General features: G+C 52.7%; 1 protein-coding gene across 6 annotated transcripts in view; it reads left to right on the top strand.

Annotated features, from left to right (window-relative positions):
- BCAS4 (breast carcinoma amplified sequence 4) overlaps positions 1-22,058 on the top strand; it is a 60,663-nt gene that overhangs the window by 12,610 nt on the left and 25,995 nt on the right. For 4 of the 6 annotated variants that reach the window (XM_060122792.1, XM_060122794.1, XM_060122796.1 and 1 more), the window contains 3 exons: positions 3,473-3,544; positions 12,894-12,995; positions 19,551-19,685. In XM_060122792.1, coding sequence (XP_059978775.1) covers positions 3,473-3,544; positions 12,894-12,995; positions 19,551-19,685 — 309 coding nt within the window. The remainder of the gene's footprint in view (positions 1-3,472; positions 3,545-12,893; positions 12,996-19,550; positions 19,686-22,058) is intronic. The other 2 variants (XM_060122793.1, XM_060122797.1) reach the window with 2 other exon arrangements.

The raw sequence follows: 22,058 nt of genomic DNA, 5'->3' as shown, positions 1-22,058 counted from the left end.
TATCCAAAAGGGTAACTCTATGTTTAACCTTTTGAGATTGGTTTCCAAACCAGGCTGGCTTCCAAAGCAGCCGCGCAAGTTCACATTCCCACCCGCAGTGGATGAGGGTTCCAGTTGCTCCACGTCATCACCAGCTTTTGTCACTTGCCGTTTTTGTGATCGTAGCCATTCTAGTGGCTGTGACGTGGTACGGTGGAAGATTTTGAGCTGAGGAGGGCTTTGGTTTTAACAGAGTCTCTGAGGAGTAGATTGAAGGGGAGCAAAAGAGGAAGCAGGGGACCAGTGAGTAACAGGCTACTGCAGTGGCCCCAGCGAGGGAAGGCACTGCCTTGCGCCAGAGTGGTGGAGAGAAGTGGTTGGATCTGGGATATATTCTGAAGGCAGAACTGAGAGAGTTTGCATAAAGGTTGGATGGGGTTGGGGGTGGGAAGGAAAGACGAGTCCAGGATCCTCCCATGTGTTTGGCCTGAGAACCTGGAAGATGAAGTTTCCCTTTGTGGAGATGGAGAAGACCACGGGTGGTGGAGGATCATTTTGTGTTTCCTTGTGCCAATTGCTGGCAGGCAGAGCCAGCCCCTTTTCGGCTTTTGACACGCCCAGCTGGGAAGCTGGGATTGGCACTTTGAGCAGGAGATGTGGAAGAAGGCGGTGGATACCATGATTCATGCGTGTTAAAAAGATGCCTGCCTGCCATCCCCACTGACCACGCCCTGAATGTCGCTTAAAGCGAGCCATTTGCTTCCCTTCCCTCGGAGTGGGACAATTTCTGCCCGGGGGTTGCAAAGGATGGGGAGGGCATTCATTTTGCTTATGGGCTGGTTAAAAAGGCATGTGGGCTGCAGCCTGCAGGACTCTTGTTTCTGAGGCCACTTAGGGAATTACCGTGAGAGAAAATTGTCCCGTGAATGATCTGTGGGCGCGGTGGGGCAGCTAATCCTTCCTGCTGGTTGGGAATGCCTTGGGACTTGTCCTTCCCTTAACTGACCAAGCAGTCAGCAAATGCTCTCTTCGCTCCCTCCCTGCTGCTTTGGGCCACCGCCCTAGGCACCAGGAGGAGGGGGTGGTGGGGAGACCATAGTTGACAGGCAACAGTAAAGCGGGCACACTTTCCCCCTCCCCAGAGAGCGCCTTGGTGGTGACAAACTTCTGAAGTCAGAGAGGTGAAATTTTCGCTTCAGTGTCTATTAGCTGTGTGACTTTGAACAAGTGACTTAAACTCTCTGATCCTCTGTTTCTCGATCCATAGAAAGGGGGAAATTATGGCACCTACAGTATAGAGTTCTCCTGAGAAGCAAATGAGATAATCCACATATGGTGATTAGCCCTTGTTTCTATTATCTAGTGAGAGAGATCCACAGAGCAACCGTTTATATGTGCCTGCCGTGTGCCTGTGCCCCGTTAAATGGCTTAGCCGTGTCTATTATGTGAGGTCAGCCTAAAATCCTGCCAAATGGATGCGGCACTTCCTGTCACAGGTGAGCCAGCCCAGATGCTCAAGTTAAGCCCCCGGGCTAAGGTCATACAGCTGGCAAAAGAGAAAGATGGGGCTCGAACTCAGGACTGACTAACTTCCTTTGTGAACACGCTAGGAGAGGTCGAGAGGCTCTTCCTATGAGCAAAGAGCTGCAGTGTGTCTTGGGAAGGAGGCCGACCAGCCAGCTGGGGCGTGGTCCTTCATGTCCCTCTGGCAGGTTTAGTCTTCCCAGGCATCTTTGGACTGGGGCGTAGGTTGTCTGCACTGTGCTCCCTCATGCATCTGTGCCCCCTCCCGTCTCTCTCGCTTTCCTCTGCATCAGAAGGAACCACCAACCTTCCCCCTTCCACCTCAGTGGCCTCTCAGCTCCTTCTTTCTCCCTTAGTGCATTAAGGACACTTTTTTTTTTTTTTTTACCATGCTTTTACTTTTTGGGGGGTGGGAGGCGGACTTCCTGTCCTCCCTCCACTGCAGTCCCCTTCCCCTGTCAAGCCTCCCCCAGTCAGGCACAGAAATAGTCCCAGCTGTGAGATGAAGGTTGCAGAGTTTAAAATTGCAGCTCGGTACTATTTATACTCCAGCCGGAAAGATGTTTTTTTGTGCAACCGTTTATTTGGTTGTGGTATTGACAGCCCAGGCGGCAGGCGGCTCCTGCACTGTATAAACATTTCTCCGGGGACAAGTGGCCAGTAAGGGCAGCCTTCAGGTGAGGGGGGCAGGTGCCAGGCCTGCCCAGAAATGTCTGGGAACACCTCCCTGGAGCAGAACAATTTGGCCTGGTAAGCCAGAGAAAGCGGTTCACGTTCCAGCTGAACTTCCTTCCTAGATGCTGGTAATTAGAAAAAAAAAAAACAGGTATTTTATAAATCATGAAAATAGTACATGCTCGAGGGGAAAAAGGGTTCAGACTAATTTTTACACAAGTGAGTAAAGCAGGGAGACCCTTCAGGTTCTATTTTGGTTGGCCCATGGAGCGTTAAAATTTTTTTTTTTGAATTTGTGCCACTACTTAAAAATTGGGACATTTCCCATAAAGTTAGAATTTCTGGCTTCTCTTGAAAATGGAAGGTTCTGGCTATGCTGGCCTTGTGTTTGCTGATGGCTGCTAGTGGCTGGCTGCTCCAGAAGTAGGCAGAGTGATTCTCAGATCACCCCAAGCCCCGGTGGCCCGCTTTGTGTTCATCTACCTTACCGCCTGGCCTTGATAACTTCTGAGGTTTGGACCTTTCATGTAACATAAAACATTCAGGGCTCCTGTGTCAGAGTGTCAGACCTCATTCCCCAGTTCCTACTCCCCAGGGCTAAGTAAGCACTATCGATAGGGTTTCCAGATAAACTACGGGACCCCCAGTCACATATGAATTTCAGATAAACAACAAATACTTTTTTAGTGTAAGTATATCCCCTAACTATTACAGTTTGGCAGTATCATCCCAGGCCTTTCTCTGTTGAAGCAGACACGTTTCACAAGGGTGGTTTTATATTCTCTCTCTCCTGCAGTTGACTTTGCTCCCTGTGGTCTGTCTGGAGAGGCATTTTTCAGTGTTGATAAGAGCAGTCTTTGAGGCTGGGGACTCAAACCTACAGGAGAGTCTGGGCCCCAGTGCTTGTTAGCTCTGTGACCTTGAGCAGGTTCCCTTACTTCTCTGAGCCTCAGTTTCCTCATCTAAACAATGGGGGTGATGAGGGTCGCTTTGTTATCTCCTGTTAGTATTTATTTATCTCGTCTCTTTTGAGAGATGCGTCGAGTGGATGGTCCACGGTGGCTTGAACCAGAGAGGTTAAACAGACGTGCCCACGGTTATCAAGACTGACGCGGGCACATCCCGATTTCAAATGAGGCTACTACGAGAGGTTCTGAAAAGGCAAAGTAGGTCTGGAGGGAACTGGGCAGATAATCCTAAGATTTAGTTTGCTATAAAAAAGAAGAAAGACAATGAAGGGCGTTTGTCTCCCTGGAAACCACTTGCTAATCTCCAGGATCTTGTCTCTCTTCAGGCAGCGGAGGTGGAGGAGACCGTCGAGGGCTTGCTCCTCAGGCTGGAAGAGTTTTGCAGCCTGGCTGACATGGTGAGTGCCCGCCTGGGAGCCGTGGGTGCAGGCCCAGCCCAGAGTTCAGGGCCTTCCTGGGCTTCCCTGGGGAGCCACCTCGGTGGCGTGGCGGCTTAGCCAGCGGGAGGTGTGGGCAGCGGCGTGGGGGCAGCTCACACCCTCTCCCTCTGTCCACACGAGGTTCCCTGAGGTGGCCATCTTGATAACGCCCTTCCCCGGAGATGCCTTCATTCCACCGAGGAGGCGGGAGTGGGCCACCAGGTGGCACTCTCGGGCCCGATGCGGGGAGCCGGTCGGCGGGGACGCTAAGACTATATTTAACTTTCCTTGCTCTGCACAGTTCGCCAGGCAGACGTGGAGACAGCCAGGAAATGGCTTCAGGCCTGGGAGGCCTAGGAGGAGCCTCCTGGCCGGGCCCTGGCCCTGGCGGGCTGCAGCATCGAGCGCCCTCCTCAGCCCTTTGGTCCCTCCACTGTTGCCTCCCACCCTGCTTGGTGGGAGCGGCTCCTCCTGGCGGGGTGGGGAGGACCGTGGAAGATGGTGCCCTAGGCCAGGAAGGCAAGGTCCCACTCCTCCTTGTGTCTCCAGGATTGTTGCCGGACAGCTGTGGGGCCCTGAGGAGCGCTGATAGAATGTTCTGGAAGTTCCCAAGGTTATTAAAGGCACACCAGCAGCCAGGGTTCGCGGCTTCGGCCTGGAGGCCCAAAGGGTGGAGCCCCATTTTGGGACCAGGCCTGCCTCTCCCCCGGAGCACAGGAAGCCCAGCTGGGCCCAGCCATGCAGATGTGTACCAAGCGTCTGGAGAGACGCTGGTGAGAGCCCCAGGGAGTAGCGTTTGTTGAACATCTACTTTGTGCCACACTCCGTACAGAGCGTGCTCCCTGTATCCTCCCATTCCACCTCAGAGCAACCTGCCACGATGGGTACGACTTTATCCCCATACGTTCAACAGACATCTGAGCGCCTGCCTGTGCCAGCCCCTGGGGACACTGCAGTGAACAAGACACAAACATTCCCACAAGGACCTATCTGTGTTTTTCTCTTGAGTGCCAATTTTTTAGTTCAGGTGTGGGTCCAGGTGGGAGCTGGGTAACGAGACTGACTTTGAACGCCCTGAATGGTCCTTTCTTCATCACCGAACATTGGGCACCTTCTCTGACTGGTCCCTTGGTGAGCCTGAGGATGCAAAGAGAGACAGATCTGTCTCCATCCACCCTCCCCTCCCGTCCGCATCCATCCACCCTCCCCTCCCCTCCGCAACAGCCCCCGATCCCCCAAACCCGATCTGTGTCCCAGCCGCTGTCCTCCAGGGTTGAAGCACTGGCCTGGAGGTGTGTTCCAGGTGCAAAGCGAGGCTGCAGAGGTTTTGAAAAGGAAAAGAGGTTCTAGAAGGAACTGGGCACATAATCCCAAGACTCAGTTTGCTTTTTTTAAAAAAAACGAAGAGGTGTTAAATTCTGCCTGGGAAATCAGGAAGTCTTTGCAGAACAGGTGGTGATTAATTTGGGGTTTGAAAGAGGAACAGGAAGAATTCAATTGCTGGGGGGGCGGGCATTCAGGCAGAGGGACCGGCCCTTGGGGGTGGCATGCTGGGCACATAGGGGCAGTGTGGGCCCACACAGTGGGGCATTGGGAAGATGGTGGGGACGGGCGATCCTGGGACAGTTTTGTTCTCAAATCCCAGTGCATCCTCCTCCCATGAAGGGAGATCCACCAACTATACCCTCAAAGAGAACTTTGGGCAGAAGTCAGCTTGGATAGACAGCGAGGGGCCAGGCCTTACTTGCCTTAAAAACTTCAAGGCTTCCTGTTGTGGGAAGTCTGCGGAGGTGCAAGATTGTATGCAGCGTCGAGAAGATCCTCTCCAAACTCAAAGCCTAGAGATGCATTTATGCAAAGATTTTAAATACAGAGGTCACAAGATGACCCATGGGCCCAATCCTGTCTGCAGACATGTTGGATGTCTCTGGGAAAAAAAAGAAGGAGGAATGAGCTGCTGACATTTATAGAATGTCATGCAAAAAAATATGGATTCCCGGCTTCTCTTGGAAAAGCAAAGATCTGTCCTTCCCGCCACCCCCTGCCCCATGCGTGCTTGTTCTCACCTGGCAAGCATCAGCCAGAGCTGGACAGTGGCCACCCTTGTGGAGAGCACACGTGCTCTCCTGCTTGTCACCGTCCCCACTGCTCCCCATGGGAGCCTCCTTGACTCCCCGGCCACCTGCCAGGTGCATCCGTCCTGTGCTGTGTGCGTGTGTTTTATGGGAGAGAACATTTCTCTGTACTTCGGGCCCTACTGAAAGCAGGCAGATATCCACCAGACCGAGAGAGTCCCATGTTTTTAAGAAATGGAAGAGATTGCACTTCCCAGGAAGTGAAGACTATTTCAGTGTGTTTATATGCAAATGAGCATGTCTACATTAATAATAGAATGCGCCTGGTACGATGCTTTTGTGGCCCATGGAGGTGTTTTGTGTTCGCAGTCCCTACAGTGAGGCTCTGTGCTGATGCCGTTTCGATTATAGAAACCCTCTTGGCCCCCACAGCTGGTGCTTAGCTTACCTAGTGTGCCTGTGCCCAGGTGTCATGGGCTCCATGGTACAGAGAGAGAGCTGTCCAGCTATCAGCCCTGGCTTGGGACCTCCTTTTCTCTTTTTTTTTTTTTTTTTTTTTTTTTTTTTTTTGCGGTACGCGGGCCTCTCACCGCTGCGGCCCCTCCCATTGCGGGGCACAGGCTCTGGACGCGCAGGCCCAGCAGCCATGGCTCACGGGCCCAGTCGCTCCACGGCATGTGGGATCCTCCCGGACCGGGGCACGAACCCGTGTTCCCTGCATCAGCAGGCGGACTCTCAACCACTGCGCCACCAGGGAAGCCCTCCTTTTCTCTTTTGATCCAAGCCAGGGATGAGTGGGGACCTCTGGGAGGCAGGTGATGTCACACCATGGACCACTGTCCCCAGGGCCCTGCTTTGGCCTTTGGAAACACTGATCAAGTTAGAGGTCCCAGAACGGCCGGGCTCCCTGGTGCACAGTCCAGAGAGAAATGGTTTCTTTCTGATAAAATCAGGCTGTTAGGAGTGAGAGTCCACCTTCCTGTCTGATGTATTAAGTCCTCTGCCAGTCTGTCCCGGATCACTCTAAGTGACCAGCATTCACACCATGTGCTCATGACCTGTTCTAACCTTAGATATAACGCCTCTTGCCATCACTTCAAGCTCTGACTCTTCCCAGTGGGGCCTTGGGCACAGCATGTCACCTTTCTGTACCTTTATTTTCTCCTCTGTAAAATGGAGGTGGTGGCTTTGATTATCTACTGCAGCATCAAACTACCCCAACACTTAGTGGGGTGAAACAACCACCAGTTTATTATGTGGGCCGGGACGGGGCACAGAGTACAGCTCATCCGAGCTCCGTGGCACCTACCGGGCTGGGGACATCCAGGGTGGCTGCTTCCCTCACTTGTCTGATGTCTGGGCTGGGAGGGCTGGCTGGCTGGGGACCAGTTGGCATCACTCTCCTCCATGCGGCCTCTCCTCGTGGCCGTCTGGCCTCCCAGAGCCAGCGCTCCAACAGATGGGAAGTAGAAGCCTCTGGAGACTTAGGTATGGCAATTAGCACAGTGTCACTTCTGTCGTATCTTATTGGTCAGAGCAGCCACATGGGCCACCGGATCCAAGGGGAAAGGACATAGACCCCTCTGCAGAACTTGTGGCCATCAGTCATCCACTGCAAATGGTACCCATCTCCAAAGAGTGATCGCGAGGAAAAGACAAGGCAGGGATGTGCCTTTACATCCAGTAGAACGGCCAAAAGGATAAAGACAGACATTAGGAAGTGTGGACGAGGATGCGGGACAGCTGAAACTCTCCTTCACTGGCTGGTGGAAACGCACAAAGGGACAGCCGTGTGGAGCAGACACTCGCACACAAATGTTCATAGCGGCTTTGTTCATCATGCCCCAACCTGCAGGCAACCCCGGTGTCTGTGGGCAGTGGAAATGGGTAAATAAACAGTTGTTTATTCATACACTGGAACGCACAGCAGTGGAAAAGAACGACCTGCCGTACACGGCAACGTGGGTGATTCTCACGAATGTGCTGTTGAGGGACAGAAGCCAGACACACGAGTGCTTCCTGTGTGAGGCTCCACCATATGAAGTTCACACCCAGGCAAAACCAGTCCATGGGACGGAAGTCAGGTAGAGGTTAGCCTTGGGAGGGTGGTCGTGACGGGGAGGACGCCAGAAGGAGCTTTATGGGGTGAGGGGATGTTCCATGCATTGGTCTGGGTGGTGGTTCCACAGATGTAAACACACATACCGATTCATCGAGCTGTCCGCTAAGGCCTGGGCTCTTCACCGTATGTCATTTACACTCAATCAAAAGTAATTGCTTAGCATGGTGCCTGCTGTGTGTTAAGTGACCCATAAATAGTAGCTACTGAGGTCATCATCGTCATCAATATTAAAGCACCAGAGGGCCGTGACGCAGACGAGTTTATCCACAGAGACTGGATTTGTGAGGCCTTTCAGCTCAGTGCCCTTGGGGCTTTGGGCAGCTTGTCTGGGCCCTCGGAAACCCTAGTAGCCTTGGGCCCACCTTCTGGCAGGGAGCGGACTCTCCCATCTCTCACATAAATGGAGAACATTTCCTGTTGGCCTTTGCCCAGCAGTTGCATTTGGCGTTGGTGTGCGTTCTTAGGTCAAGTGCGTCTGGCTCTTCCTCCTGGGCCTTGCATCATCCTGGAGAGCCATGTTTGCTCTGTGATAACCCCCTGCATCCACTACCCAGGCTTCTGGGCTCCGGAGGCCAGCTCCGGGGAGCTGGGAGGACAGGCTGGGGAAGGGTCCGCCAGGCCCCCCGGCCCATAGACCTGGCTGGAGTTTCATCCCATTAGAGGCTCAAAAAGCACTGCTTCTTCCCTGGCATCTTTGTTCTCCTGAGAAGTATGCATAAGCGTGAACGCGCATGCCTGTGATGTGATGACGTGAGGTGGGTTGGGTGTGAGAAAAGAAATGTGTCCCTTTCCTTCCACTCCCCTGTAAGATGAACAGGGCATGGGGTGGCCACGGAGGCCGTGCTGGGGAGACTGTAGGTAGTGGTGGAGACTCTGGTGAACCAAAGCGGGCTGTTGTCACCCAGCGCCCGCTGATTGTTGCCAGGTGGAACATGTGGCATGTCAGTGTGGCCGGGTCTTCTGATTTCTCACAAGAAGCCAGAGATCTGGGTTTCTAAGGGAAATATCCTTAATTTTAGATCTTGGCACCTCGCTTGGTGGTACTTTCGGTTTTTCAGGCTGGCTCTGCGTGAGCCTGATAGAACACGTCTGCAGACCTCTGGTGTTAGGAGGTGGCCTCAGACCCACCTGGATTAGCATCCTCCATCTCCCACTTTGTAGGTTTGCAACCTTGCCCAGCTCATTTAGTTTTTCTCAGTTTCATCACCTATAAATCAAGGTTGAAGAGAAAGCAATTCCTGTACCACAGGGTCTGTTCCCAGCACGTGATCAACGCTCCTGGGTGTTGGTACCCTGCCGCCCCCCAGCCCATGTTAAATACCCTGGTTTTTGTCTCTCGGTTCCCAGCTCTTGGGGGAGCCAAGAGGAAGGTTTGGGGGTGTTTCAGACTCCAAGGACTATCCTCTACTTTCCCCCCAAGGACCTGCAGGCTGCCTTCTGGGCAGGCGTAGAGAGTTCGCTCTGCCCTGAGTCTCAGCCAGGGGAGGAGCCTCTGCAGAGAGGGGCCTTCCTGCTCGGCCCGCAGACCCTCTGGCCCTCCAGTTCCTGAGGATCTGAGGCGAGGCGGGCAGAGTTCCAGAATCCCATCTCCGCCGCGTTCCCTTCACCCCCGTGGGTTGCTGAGACCAGTCCCTCCTGATTCTCACTTGTGCTCCGCTGCTTGTTTCTTTAGAAATTAACAGAAAGAAAAGATCTGCCTTTGATTCCCTGTGCTCTGACCTTGTCATGAGTTTCTGTTCTTCATCGCATCATGGCAATTTCTCCCGAGTTTATCCTTGTTGAGGGATGGGCTTCTCTCTAGAAATTTGGCCTGGGGGAAACAAGGGAGGATATCGAGCCCTTTTCCCTATCCCAGCTAACAACTGCAGGCGCCTGCAGGAGCCAGGCAGGATATGGAGGGAGTCAGGGGCTTGGGGCGAGTTGCTAGGGATGGGTGGCAACTGCAGAAACTGGGAGTGCGCGTGCCATTGGGAGGGAGCAGTTGCTACCCAGCCTAGCCTGCGGTGCCTGGGGAGACAGGCCCAGTGTCGCCAAAGCTGCTGACTTTTAAGAGAAGTTATAAATCCGCACTTAATCTGTTGAATATTTTAAAGCCATATCTATGTATTTTATTTTGGAATAGTTTTAGATTTACAGAAAAATTGCAAAGAGTTCCCACACACCCCTCATCTAGTTTCCCCCGCTGTTAACCTCACCTTGGTACCTTTGTCAAAACCAAGGAACCAGCACAGACCTTGGCTACTCACTGAACGCCACACTTGGTTGTGATTCCCCAGCTTCCCGTTAATGTCCTCCTTCTGTTCCAGGATCCGTCAAAGACACCACATTGCCTTAAATTGTCAGGTCTCCTTAGGCCCCTTTAGTCCGTGACAGTTTCATTCTTTCCTGACTTTCCATGACTTTGGCAGCTGTGAGGGGTATTTGGTATTTTGTAGAAGGCCCCTCAGTTTGGGTTTGTCTGATGTTTTCTTGTGCTTAGACGGCGTTGTGAGTTTCTGGAGAGAATCCCCAGAGCTGAGGCGCCTTCTCATCACATCACATCAGGGGCACGTGACACCCACACGGCATCACTGGGCTGGTGGCCTGGCTCCGCGGTAGCATCACCACATCCCCCTTTCCGCGACCCGTTCAGTGCCTTGTTCCTGTCACATTCGTGTGTATTTATCTTATAGTTGGGGATATCGTCCAATGTTACATTATTTTGTTGCTCAAATTGTCCCAGTTTGGGCCATGTGGCTCTTTCAGGTTGGCTTTTGTGTTCCTTTGACCTGCCCCATCCTTCTTTTCTTTTCTTTTCTTTTCTTTTTTAACACTTTCTTACTTTCTGGCACTATGAGATGCTCCAGGCTTTTATATGTTCCCTGCCCCAACCCTAGAATCAGCCATTTCTCCTTGGAGCCCCACTTGAGTTTTTAAGTTGGAAATTAAGTCAAATTTAAACACGAAAACACTTTGTGGGCCAAATAAGCCACATATGTGGGCCACATGCAGACATGGACGATCTTGTATAATCCCTAAAGCATCCTTTCGAGAGAAGCACTAGTCTGATCCCCACTTTACAGATGAGGAAACCGAGGCACAGAGAGGTCAGGGCAGAGACTGAGGCCAGAAAGCCTGGTGCCAGATACCACCCTCTTGGGGCTGCTTTTTGGCCCCAAGGGGTCAGGGCATGGGAAAGGAGTGTGCCTCAGGACAGTGGGCTTGGAGCCAGGTGCCCAGGGAGATGGCAGTGCCCTGACCAGAGGAGGGGGACCAGGAAGGAAGGGTTTGGTTTTAGACATGCAGGTGATGGAATGGCTACCCAGGGCAAGGAGGGAAGTGTCATCCTGAACAGTGATGGGAGCGGAATGGCAGGAGAACCAGAGGTCTCATATACTTAGGCAGAAAGAGGAGGGAAAATGGGTATAGTTTTCAAAAACATTTTTAAAATTAAAATTTTTTGCTGAGTTGTCACCTTGTATGAGTTAGCTATTGCCGCATAACAAATTCCCCCCCACCCCGCCATACTTAGTGACTTAAGCAATGATCTTTATTGTGTGCTAGTGTCTGTGGGTCAGGACTCTGGTACAGCCTAGCTGGGTCCTGTAGGTCAGGGTCTCTCACAGGCTGCCATCGAGATGTTGGCCAGGACTGTTGTCATCTCAGGGCTCGACTGCGGCAGGGTTGCCTCCAGGCAAAGTCAGTGTTTCTGGGCAGGATCCAGTTCCTCACGATCATTGAACTGAGGCCCTCAGTTCCTCACTGGCCATTGGCCAGAGGCGGGCTTCTCCATCACGGCAACTTGCTTCTTCACAGCTGGCAGGAGAGGGCAAGTGAGAAGGAAGAGGGGGTGGGGGGAAGCATGCATGAACCAGGCAGTGGGAGAGGCCGCCAGCAAGATGGAGTGACGGTCTTCTAGTCTCAGGAGGGCCATGTCTCACGTTGGCTGACTCCTCTTCATTAAAAGCCAGTCTCTAGATCCAGGCAATGGTCTCGGGGAGGGGATCACACAAGAACATGAACACCAGGAGGTGGGGCTTGTTGAGGACCGTGTCAGAAGCTTCCCGCACACGCCATGCCAAACAGCCTGCTAAACGTTCTATCCTCACTACATTCCAAGGAAGCAAGGACTGTCTTGATTGCTTCCCTGTCCAGACAAGCAAAGGAGGGCTCAGAGAGGTGCAGTGACTTGCCCGAGGTCACACAGCTCATGGTGGGTAGAGCTGAATTCAAACTCCAGTCTGAGTCCTAGTAGCCCACTGGTGTTTCTCTGACTGTCCCTGGACCGCCACTCCAGCACAGCCTTGGAGCTTGGCAGAAAACAGATTGCCCGCCACCCCCACGCAAGCTAGACCAGACTTGGAGGAGCCTTCAAATCAGCATTAACAGGCTTCCCTCCAGGGGATCCACATGCTCCCTAGAATCTGAGAGTGGTGTGTATTCTGCCTCTCTGTGTGGTCAGGACATGGTAACATGGAAATGGAATCTCTCTGTCTCATACACACACACACACACTTAAGGGTTAGGCTTGGTCCTTTTGGCTCTGCAGGAAAATAGAGGCTTAAGTGTCCGATCTCAGTGATCAAGGGAAAGATGTGGCTTCCCAAAGTTCTCAGTCGCTTTTGGGGTCCTTCCAAGCAGAAGAATCTTGGAATTAAATGAGATGCATGATGCGCAGGAAATGCTTAGCACAGTGGCTGCGTGTAGGAAGCAGCGTGATGACGAGACTCGTCATTAATGTTAATGATTATTATTAACTCTTCTCATTGATATTATTAGTTCCAGTGTAACAAAAACTTGATTTACCTCGACTTCAGTTTAGAGAAGAGTTTTGATTCTTTCCATTTGGTCCAGTTCACTGGTTTACAGTATAAAGGTATTTAGTTTGGAGCTGGTGGTGTTGGGTGTTTGGTCAGGGGGAACAATTAATTTGCAGTTCAGTAAATAATACCTGGTTGGGTCTGGGTGCCGAGAGGCAGTGAGGTTGGTCCCCACCTGGGACTATGGGTCGTTCCTGGGCCTGTCCCTGGGCAGGATGGCATTCGGTGTCTCGGCCATCAGCGAGGTCTCTGAAGAGCCTGGCTGCCCCCAGGGCAGCAGGAGGACGTGGGGCTGGGCCGGAGAGCCTGATGAGCTGTCTTGTTCCCTGCAGATCAGGAGCGATACCTCACAGATCTTGGAGGAAAACATCCCCCTCCTTAAGGCCAAGGTGATGGAAATGCGTGGCATCTACGCCAAAGTGGACCAGCTGGAGGTGAGTCCAGGATAATGAGCTTTCTTTGTGAGCTCCACGGACTTGTTCTGGCTCTTTCGTTGTCTCTTCCAAGATGCTGATCTGGCCTTGATAGTGTCAGGCCTTAGACCCAGTGGAGTGGGGTGGTAGCCAAAACGGGGCCTACACAGTATCTCTAAAATATGACAAATATGAACTTATATAAAGTACCCATTTAAAAATCAGGGTACTTTATACAAAAATCTGAATTTTCAGCTGCTTTTGGAAATTCAGAAGCTTTCATAACCCTAGACCCACCTTTCTTTAAATACTTTATTCTGTTTATTTTTTAAGGTATAAATACATAAAGTGCACACATAGTGAGTGTACAATTCAGTGAATTTTTACACATATAAACTCCCAGGTGAAGATGACCCAAACTGAGAAATAGAACATCTCCAACCCCTAGGCTATGTTCTGGTAGAGCTGGTGGCAGCCGCCCCTCAGACGAGACATGTGTTCTGCATTTCACCACAATCCACACCATGCCCTATTGCCTCACTGCTGACTTATTTCACCCGCCCTTTACCTGTGTGGGCACCAGGCTAAGGTGCATGGTATCTCATTTCCTCTTGGCTGCACTGCAACGTCAGTATCCTCACCGTCCCGTCTCCTAGAGGAGGAACACGAGCTCTGAGAGGGTAAGCCACTTCTCTGGGGTCACACAGCTAATTTTGTGAAGCTGGGACTTCAGCTCACATCCTCTGGAGCCCAAGCTCTTACTCAAACTGGGGCCCTTGGCTTGGGTGCCTGGCTTCTTGCACAGTGAAGGACCGGGAGGCTGGAGGAGCCTGCAATTTAATAGCTGTCACCTGGACCAAGGGGATGTGTGCCCCTCTGAGCTGTGGATGAAAGGAGCCCGGCAGTGGGCCCTAGAGTTAACAGAGAATTAACATTCTTGTCAGCAGAGAATGAGGCAGGAATATAATTAAAACTTTGCCCTTGGAATAGCTGATTCATTTGAATTTCATTCCACATGTTTGAAAGAGGAAAGAAAATGTGAAGATTTGTAGCCCAGGTTCTTGCCTTGCTTGGGCTGGCCCAACTCTCAAGCCCAATTTTTCCCTTAGTATTCAGTCCGCTAGCATTTATTGAGGACCTACTATGCGCCGCTGCAGGGCTCTCTCACAGTGAGAAAGACAGCGTCCAAGGGTGTGTTCCAGCCAGGAGAAACACAGCAACAAAGCATGACCATAGCATTTCCCGGGGCTGCTGTAACAAGTTATCACAAACATAGTGGCTTAAAACAACATGGATTTAGCATCTTACAGCTCTTGAGGTCAGAAGTCCAAAATGTGTCAGCAGGAGTCAGCAGGGCTGGTTCTGGAGGCTCTGGGGGAGAGTTCACGTCCTGGCCTTTTCCAGTGTCTGGAGGCCGCCTGCGTCGCTCAGCTCATGGTGCTGTCCTCCACCTTCAAAGCCCACAGCGTAGCATCTTCCAGGCTCTGTCCTCCTCTGACTCTCCTGCCTCCATCTTATAAGGGTGCCTGTGATTACCCGGATAATCCAGGACAGTCTCCCCAGCTCAGGATCCTTATTCACACCTGCCAGGTCCCTTTGGCCACAGGTTCTGGGAACGAGGATGGGATATTTTGGGGGCCCGTCATTCTGCTGACCACATTCACCAAGGGTGACCTAGAGGGAGTCGAGTGCTCTGGAGGGAAGTAGCGAGCAAGGAGCGGAACCTTCTGGCCCCGGAGGGTGAGTGGAAGGAGCTGTGCTGGGTGCGTGAGGGCACAGCTTGGGCAGAGGCTCAGAGGCGGGGGGCATCTGCGCTCTGGGGCAGGAAGGAGACGGGGACACTGGAAGGATCCGGGGAGGGCCAGGCTACAGGGATGAGGGAGGTCATGACTTGAGCGGGGCTGGAGACATTGGGCAGCAGGAGGCCCGTTGTCTAGGCCTTCCACTCCAAGGTCAGCATGGTGGCCTTTTTCCTGAGGAGTAGGAAGCCACTGAAGACACAGGATGGCTCATTGGTTAGCAATCATTCCCCACTCCTGGCCCCTGGCAACCACTCATCTACTCTGAGTCTATGCATTTGTCTCTGGACATTTCATATCATATGTGGCCTGTGGTGTCTGGCTTAGTTTACTTTGCATAATGCTTTCAAGGTTCATGCAGGTTGGAACGTGTCAGAACTTCATTCCTTTTTATGAATGAATAGTATTCCATTGCAGGGATGGCTGTACCGCATTTTGTTTATCCATCCATCAGTTGATGGGTCCTTGGGTTGTTTCTACTTTGGGGCTGTTATGAATAATGCTGCTATGAACATTCATGTTCAGGTTTTTGCGTGGCTATACATTTTCATTTCTCTTGGGTAAATACCTAGGACTGGAATTGCTGGGTCATGTGGTTAAGTCTTTTTAGGAACTGCCAAGACCAGTTTCCAAAGTGTTGACACCATTTTACTCTCCCACCAGCAGTTACTGTAAGCTTTAGATGGAGATTGCAAACTCAGATGCCAGCAGGATCCAGGATTGTACTGGGCAGTCAGGTATTAGAAGACCAACCCCAAGCCACACCCCCTTACTTTCTGGGAAGAGCTGGAGCTGAGAAGCAACTCTCCCCTTCAGTGGGGTGTGAATCTCTCGGCTGCCACAGTCCCCACTCTGCCCTAGAGTCTCCCCAACATTGAGGCTAAGTGGCATTTGCCTCTTGTCAACCCCCGGGAACTGCTGCTTTCCTTAGACTAGAGATATTTCTCTGTAACTGCGTCTCCATTAAAAGGAAGAGGGCTTCCCTGGTGGCGCAGTGGTTGAGAGTCCGCCTGCCGATGCAGGGGACATGGGTTCGTGCCCCGGTCTGGGAAGATCCCACATGCTGCGGAGCGGCTGGGCCCGTGAGCCATGGCCGCCGAGCCTGCGCGTCCGGAGCCTGTGCTCCGCAACGGGAGAGGCCACAACAGTGAGAGGCCTGCGTCCGCAAAAAAAAAAAAAAAAAAAAAAAAGGAAGAAAAAGTTAGTCCAAGAGGGTCATGGATTTCAAGGCAAATGGGAGAATATGTATTTCCCACTAAGCTGCATGTGACATGAGAACAATAAAACTTAGGACCCGATCAGACCCCAATCTGAGGCGGATGGATTCCAGAGCCAGACCACCTGGGCCTCAGATCTGCCCCTTGGGTAACTCACTCACCCTCTCAGCATCAGTTTCCTCCTCTGCAAATTGTGACTATGTCATCGTGAAGGTGTTAGTCCAGCACCGGGCATCTTGTAGATGCTCGCTGAGGACAGGCTATCGCTATGGTGGTGGCCATTGCCCACAGGCTGAGAGCCAGAATCTGGGATGCCTGCTTAGCACTCGGCCCAGCCGACTGGGGGCTCCAGGGCCTAACATGTCAGGGGGTTCCAGGGAGCCCAAGGCCACTCAGCTCTCAAATCAGTGTGACCCATGGCAGGGGAGGCTTGGGAACCATGGGGGTGACCTTTCAGGCCAGAAAAAACTAACATTTACTGAGCACCTGCTATGAGCCAGGGACTCTTAGGTGCTTTAGTTGAAACAGCTTGCTTCACCCTCACAGCAGCCCCAGGAGGAAGGTCCCATTATTCGTCCTATTTTGTAGAGAAAGTGGCTGAGGCACAGAAAGGCAAAGTTATTTACCCAAGGTCACACAGCTGGGAAGTGGTGGAGCTGGGATTACAAAAGTCAGTGCTGGCGTTGGCATCCTTTCTGGACTGGGCCCTGCTCTGAAGCTGGGGGCCTTTGCCACAAGGATTCAGATACATCATTCCGGACTCACAAATAAAATTTAAAACAATGTGACTTTCCCTTCTCTCTCATCCCTCCCCCCCTTTCCTTCTTCCCTCCCTCCTTCCCTTCTTCCCTCCCTCCCTTCTGATAATAAAAGTGGTTCATTTTCATTGTAGAGAAGATTATATAGAAGTCACCTATAGTCTCAAGGGTGGTCCCGATTAGCGCTCACCCTCCTCTGTCCCCTCTCCTCCCCTCTCTGTGTGGATGCGTGTCCGCGTCTTTCCAGTTTCCCGGGATCAGCTTTCCTGGCCAGGTTTTGGCCTCTCCCTGGCTGCGGCTTGGCCGGGCTGCCCTCTCTGGCAGGCACTTTGGAGGCGGTTCCGACCTCGTGAGCGCACATTCCTCAGCATCCCTCATACTCCCCGCCACATCGGTATTAACGGTATTAACGCAGGGAGCGTAAAATTGGAATCGGCTGGAGGAGGGACTGTAGAACTTTCTTTTGTGTCTTACAACCAGATGTGCAGGCCCAGCAAGGCCAGGGGAAGCTGCCCAGCCTGTGGCTCCGTCTCCCCGCCCCCCAACACACACACGCACGCACACACACACGTGCACACACACACACACGCGCGCGCGCGCACACACACACACACACACACACACACACTTGATGTGGCTTATTCAGAGCCTTTCAGCTCTGCCCCTGCCAGAGCCACAGGGCGGCGGCAGCACAGCAGTGCCACCATCTTGTGTTCATCCAATGTCTTTTTGCTAAAGATGCAGTCATGCATGCATGCGTGCATGTATTCATTCCTGTGTGTGCATTGATTCATCCATGCATGTGTGCATTCGTGCGTGCATGCATTCATCCATGCATACATTCATTCGTGTGTGCATTCATTCATTCATTCATGCTTGCATGTATTCATTCCTGTGTGTGCATTGATTCATCCATGCATGTGTGCATTCGTGCGTGCATGCATTCATCCATGCATACATTCATTCGTGTGTGCATTCATTCATTCATGCTTGCATGTATTCATTCCTGTGTGTGCACTGATTCATACATGCACGCATGCATTCATTCACGCGTGCATGCATTCATCCATGCATACATTCATTCGTGTGTGCGCACTCGTTCATTCATTCATGCTTGCGTGCATTCGTGCCTCCACCATCCAGCTGAGCCCCTTCCAGCTGACCAGGCCCTGGCTGTGGCCTTGTGAACAACACTGACTCAGCATCTGCTCTTCCAGAACTCACATCTAGAGGGAGATGGACCGTGAACAAGCAGACAGGAAGTTCAGAGGGAGAGGAGAGCTAGGAAGATGGGGAAACGGGGTGGCTCCGCAGTGACGTGGGGCATGTTAGATTAGGTGGTTGGGGAAGGCCTCTGTGTCGGGGGACAGTGGATCCAGGGCCTGAGAGACAAGCAGGGTTCACCCCATCGAGAACAAAGAAGTGCTGCCGGTCTGGAGAGAGCTGGTGCAAAGGCCCTGTGGAGGGTGAGGCTTGGCGTTTTCAAGGAACAAAAGGGCAGCCTGTGTGGCTGGTGTGTGGGACACGGGGAGAGGCAGGGCTGGGTGGTGGTGGGCCTTGCTGGATGGGCTGACCGGGGCTTTCCATCCAGTGAAGGGAGGCTCCCTCGTGGGGCCCAGCACTGAGAGGGTCTCCTGCCTCTTCCTGGTGCAAGAAAATCTCTTGCATTTTACTATTGGAACAGGGAGGTTCCAACAGTAAAAGCCTCTGCAGAGGGGGGCTTGTCTGAAATGGCACCGGAGCCGCCACCTTTGGCGGCCTTCCCGGCTGTACGTGCAGTGCATGTACAAACACATTCACGTGTACACACCACACAGACACATGCACACAACATATGGGCACACACGCAAACATACACACAACACACACAAACACATGCACACAACACACAAACGTAGGTACCCACGGAAACACACATGCACACCACACACAAGCACACCAGAAGTCACAAATGAGTCTCACCGGGCCTGCACGGTACTTTCTTAAATTGTGAAATTATTGCTAACGTTTTTAAAAACTGGACACTTTTCATAAAATCTGAATGTCCTTTTTTTTCTTTTTAAATGATGTTATCTGATATTAATTGAGCTCTTAATATACCCTAAGCACTTAATTATTATTATTCCCATTTTACAGATAAGAAAATTGAGGATAATAGAAATGAAGTAAGTTGCCAAAAGGCACACAACTAGTAAGTGATAGAACCTGGATTCTAGTCCAGAGAATCTGACCCCAGCATTCTCTTTTTTTCTTTTGAAATTGGAGGTTCTGCACTAGAGATCCAGAGCTGAGTGCCCCTTGGGGGCCGGGACCCGGCGTTCCGGTTCACCCTGTCCGCACTCATCCTACTTCACCCGCTTGTCACCTGCCTGCCCCTTGGCACCTTCTGAGTTTGAGACCCCCCCAATATCCATCAAATATTAAAGTGAGCGATTTCTAAAAACTCCATTTTTCATAAAGAAGGCTGTGCAGCCTGAGTCCCCTCTCTGCCACTTCCTGGCTGTGTGACTTTAGGCAGGTGGTCCAACCTCTCTGAGCATCAGTTTACCTCCTCTGTAAAATAGAGGCTAAACAGATGGTCACTAGGGGGAGAAGGTGAGAGGACACCAGTGGAGGCTCGGCCAGGCCAGGCCTCCAAGGGGGAGTGTCACTGTTACTGTCAGGGTTTCTGAAGGTGCCCCCAGCTGGGCAGGTGCTGCCTGAACTCTCCCGGAGTCCATGGGGCCAGGTGAGAGGGAGGCAGCCAGGAGCACACCCCAGTCTGCGCAGATGTGGCATCACTGCTTTCCCCTCTCCCACCAGGCCTTTGTCAAGATGGTCGGGCACCATGTCTCCTTCCTGGAAGCCCACGTGCTTCAGGCCGAGCGGGACCACGGGGCCCTCTCACAGGCCCTGCGGAAGTGGCTGGGCTCCTCGGGGCTCCCCGCCTTCGGGAACGTGAGTATCCCCTACCTCCCTGCCCCCTCCCAGACCCTGGAGCAGGGAGAGGGGCTCAGGAAACAGGAGTTCAAAGGGCACGGCTGGCTTCTGCAGACAGGAAACAGCATCTGGCCAGCCGGTGGGGAGCTGGCTAGGTGGCTGGAGTGTTGCAGTGCCCCCCTCGTGCGCCCCTGCGTGCCCTGAGCTGCGTGCTTCGGTGCCGTGACTGCCCGCCGCCTCACCCACCAGTTAGTAAGTACTGCTGTTTGCCAAGCAGTGTGGTCCATCTGGGGTTACCATGGCGAATAGAAGCAGCCCCTGCCCTCCTGTCCCTTCCTTCCACACCTAAGGACGTGCTCAGAGTGAGTTCCAGAATTCAGGCGGGGTCCCCCTTCCCAAGGCACAAGTCGGCCTCTAGCAGACCAGAAAACAGGGGACAGTGAGAGGGGCAGCCGGCCCGCAGCTTGCAAAGGCCTCGCTCTCCCACATCGCTGCTTTCCTGGGATCCTCCCTATAAGAAAGGAAGGGTCATTGTGTCCCTTTTACTGATGGAGAAACTGAGGCCAGACTGATCCTGCCTTGCAGAGACCTTCAGTGTTTAAGCACCTCTGTCTTTCCGGCTTACTGATTCCCTCGTCTAGGGAACATTGGGCAGTGTCTGGAGATGTTGCAATTGTCACAACTGGAGGCAAGTGGGTAGAAACCAGGGATGCTTTTAAATACCCTAGAGTGTACAGGACAGCCCCCCACACCAGAGAATTATCTAGCCCTGAACATCAGTAGTGCTGAGTTTGAGAAACCCCACTCTAAGCTGGATTTGATAATTTTATGTCAGGTCTGCTTTAAGCACTTTGTGTGCTGTTGTATATGGCACCTGGTTCTCATGCCAGTCTTTGGAGGAAGGTACTTTTGTCATTTCCCCACTTTACAGATGCGGAGACCGAGGCTCAGGGTGGTGAAGGGACTTGTCCGAAGCCACGCTGCCTCAAGTAGCAAGGCCAGGATGGAGCCCTGGTTGACCGATCTCCAGGGTCTTGCCCTTTCCAGGAAAGGGGTCTTGCTCAGCCAGCTGCTCTGTCCTGCCCCCCAGTGGGGTCTCTCACTGTTCCTTGGGCCCTGCCTGGGGGTCCCCCTCTGCTCCTCTGTTCTCTCTGTCCCTCCTGCATGCCCCCCTTCCCTGTCTCCTCTTAGTGTTCTCACAAAGGCTCATATATCGAGCATTTACAGTGTTCCAGGCACTGCTGAGGTATTTCATGTGCGTTAATTCATGTACTTTTCCCGATCATCTTGTGCGCTGGGAATGAATGTTATCCCCATTTGACTGATGAGGAAACGGAGTAGTTGCAGTGTTGCCACTCTGGCCCCATGTGAACTCATTCTGTTTGGCTTGGGATGCCTGCCTGGGTGTCACTCTCCAGTCCCTGTCAGGACCCCACTGCTCTGTCTTGTCTTACACCTGCCTGAGGCATGTGCTGCTTACCTGCCTGCCTCCAGGTGAGGGACTTGCCCAAGGCCAGTAGCAGCTAGACAATGGCCTCACAGATCTCATGATCTCAGAACTCCTATTGATCCTTTAGAGCCAACTTAATACCACCTCCTTTGAGAAGCCCTCTGGGATTGCCCCCTCTCCAGCCAAATGTGGTCTCTCCTGCCTTTCAGTGAAGTCAGGAGTTGCCTTCTTGGTCCCTTGAGTTATGGTGACTGTTCCAGGGTGACCAGGAGCCCCCCCCAGTCACATAGTGCTCTGCCCACTGATGGCTTAGAAGCACCATGGGGGAGGAAGGACAGAGGACCTTGGCTGCCCGTGGTCTGCAGCAGGAATCCTAACAGTGGGGCCTGCTGGGTCCTTGGTCTCTGTACTTTACAGTCTTTTTCTATAGCCTGCACAATTGTCCCTTTGTGGTTGGCACTAGTGTCCTCATTTAGTGGCAGAGGCCAAGGCTTGGAGGGGGAGAGTCGCGAATCCAAGGTCAGCGCCGGGGTTGGAACTCAGGCCCGTGGGGCTGTGAAATCGGGTCCGCCGCCCACTCCTGTTGCAGGATCCCATCGGGGTGTGGCTGGGCATGCGGGGATTTGCATCCTCTCATCTCTACCAGACTCGGGGCCCCCCAGCCCTACCTGCAGTGACTTGTTCCAGGAAATGCGTCCCAGCCAGGGGTGGTGAGTCATTCAGCAACCCCGGCGTGTTGATCTTGGCCCTGGGAGGGCTTTGTGTGGAGCAGGCAATGTAGGCAAGTGTGCGCACACGTGTGTGCAGACCCGAGGGTTTCCAGGGCTGCACCTGCACCCGGGGGTGCAAGCTGAAGCGGCCCTTCTAGAATAATGGTTGTCATGGCTTGTACTGGGGCCCTGACCCGGCAGGCACCTCACATCCCACCCTGTGACCTAGGT

This window comes from Lagenorhynchus albirostris, chromosome 15 (genome assembly GCF_949774975.1).
Source record: "Lagenorhynchus albirostris chromosome 15, mLagAlb1.1, whole genome shotgun sequence".
NCBI classification, from domain to species: Eukaryota; Metazoa; Chordata; class Mammalia; order Artiodactyla; family Delphinidae; genus Lagenorhynchus; species Lagenorhynchus albirostris.
The sequence above is the reverse complement of the archived record's forward strand: the minus strand, read 5'-3'. Positions and strand labels throughout refer to the sequence as shown.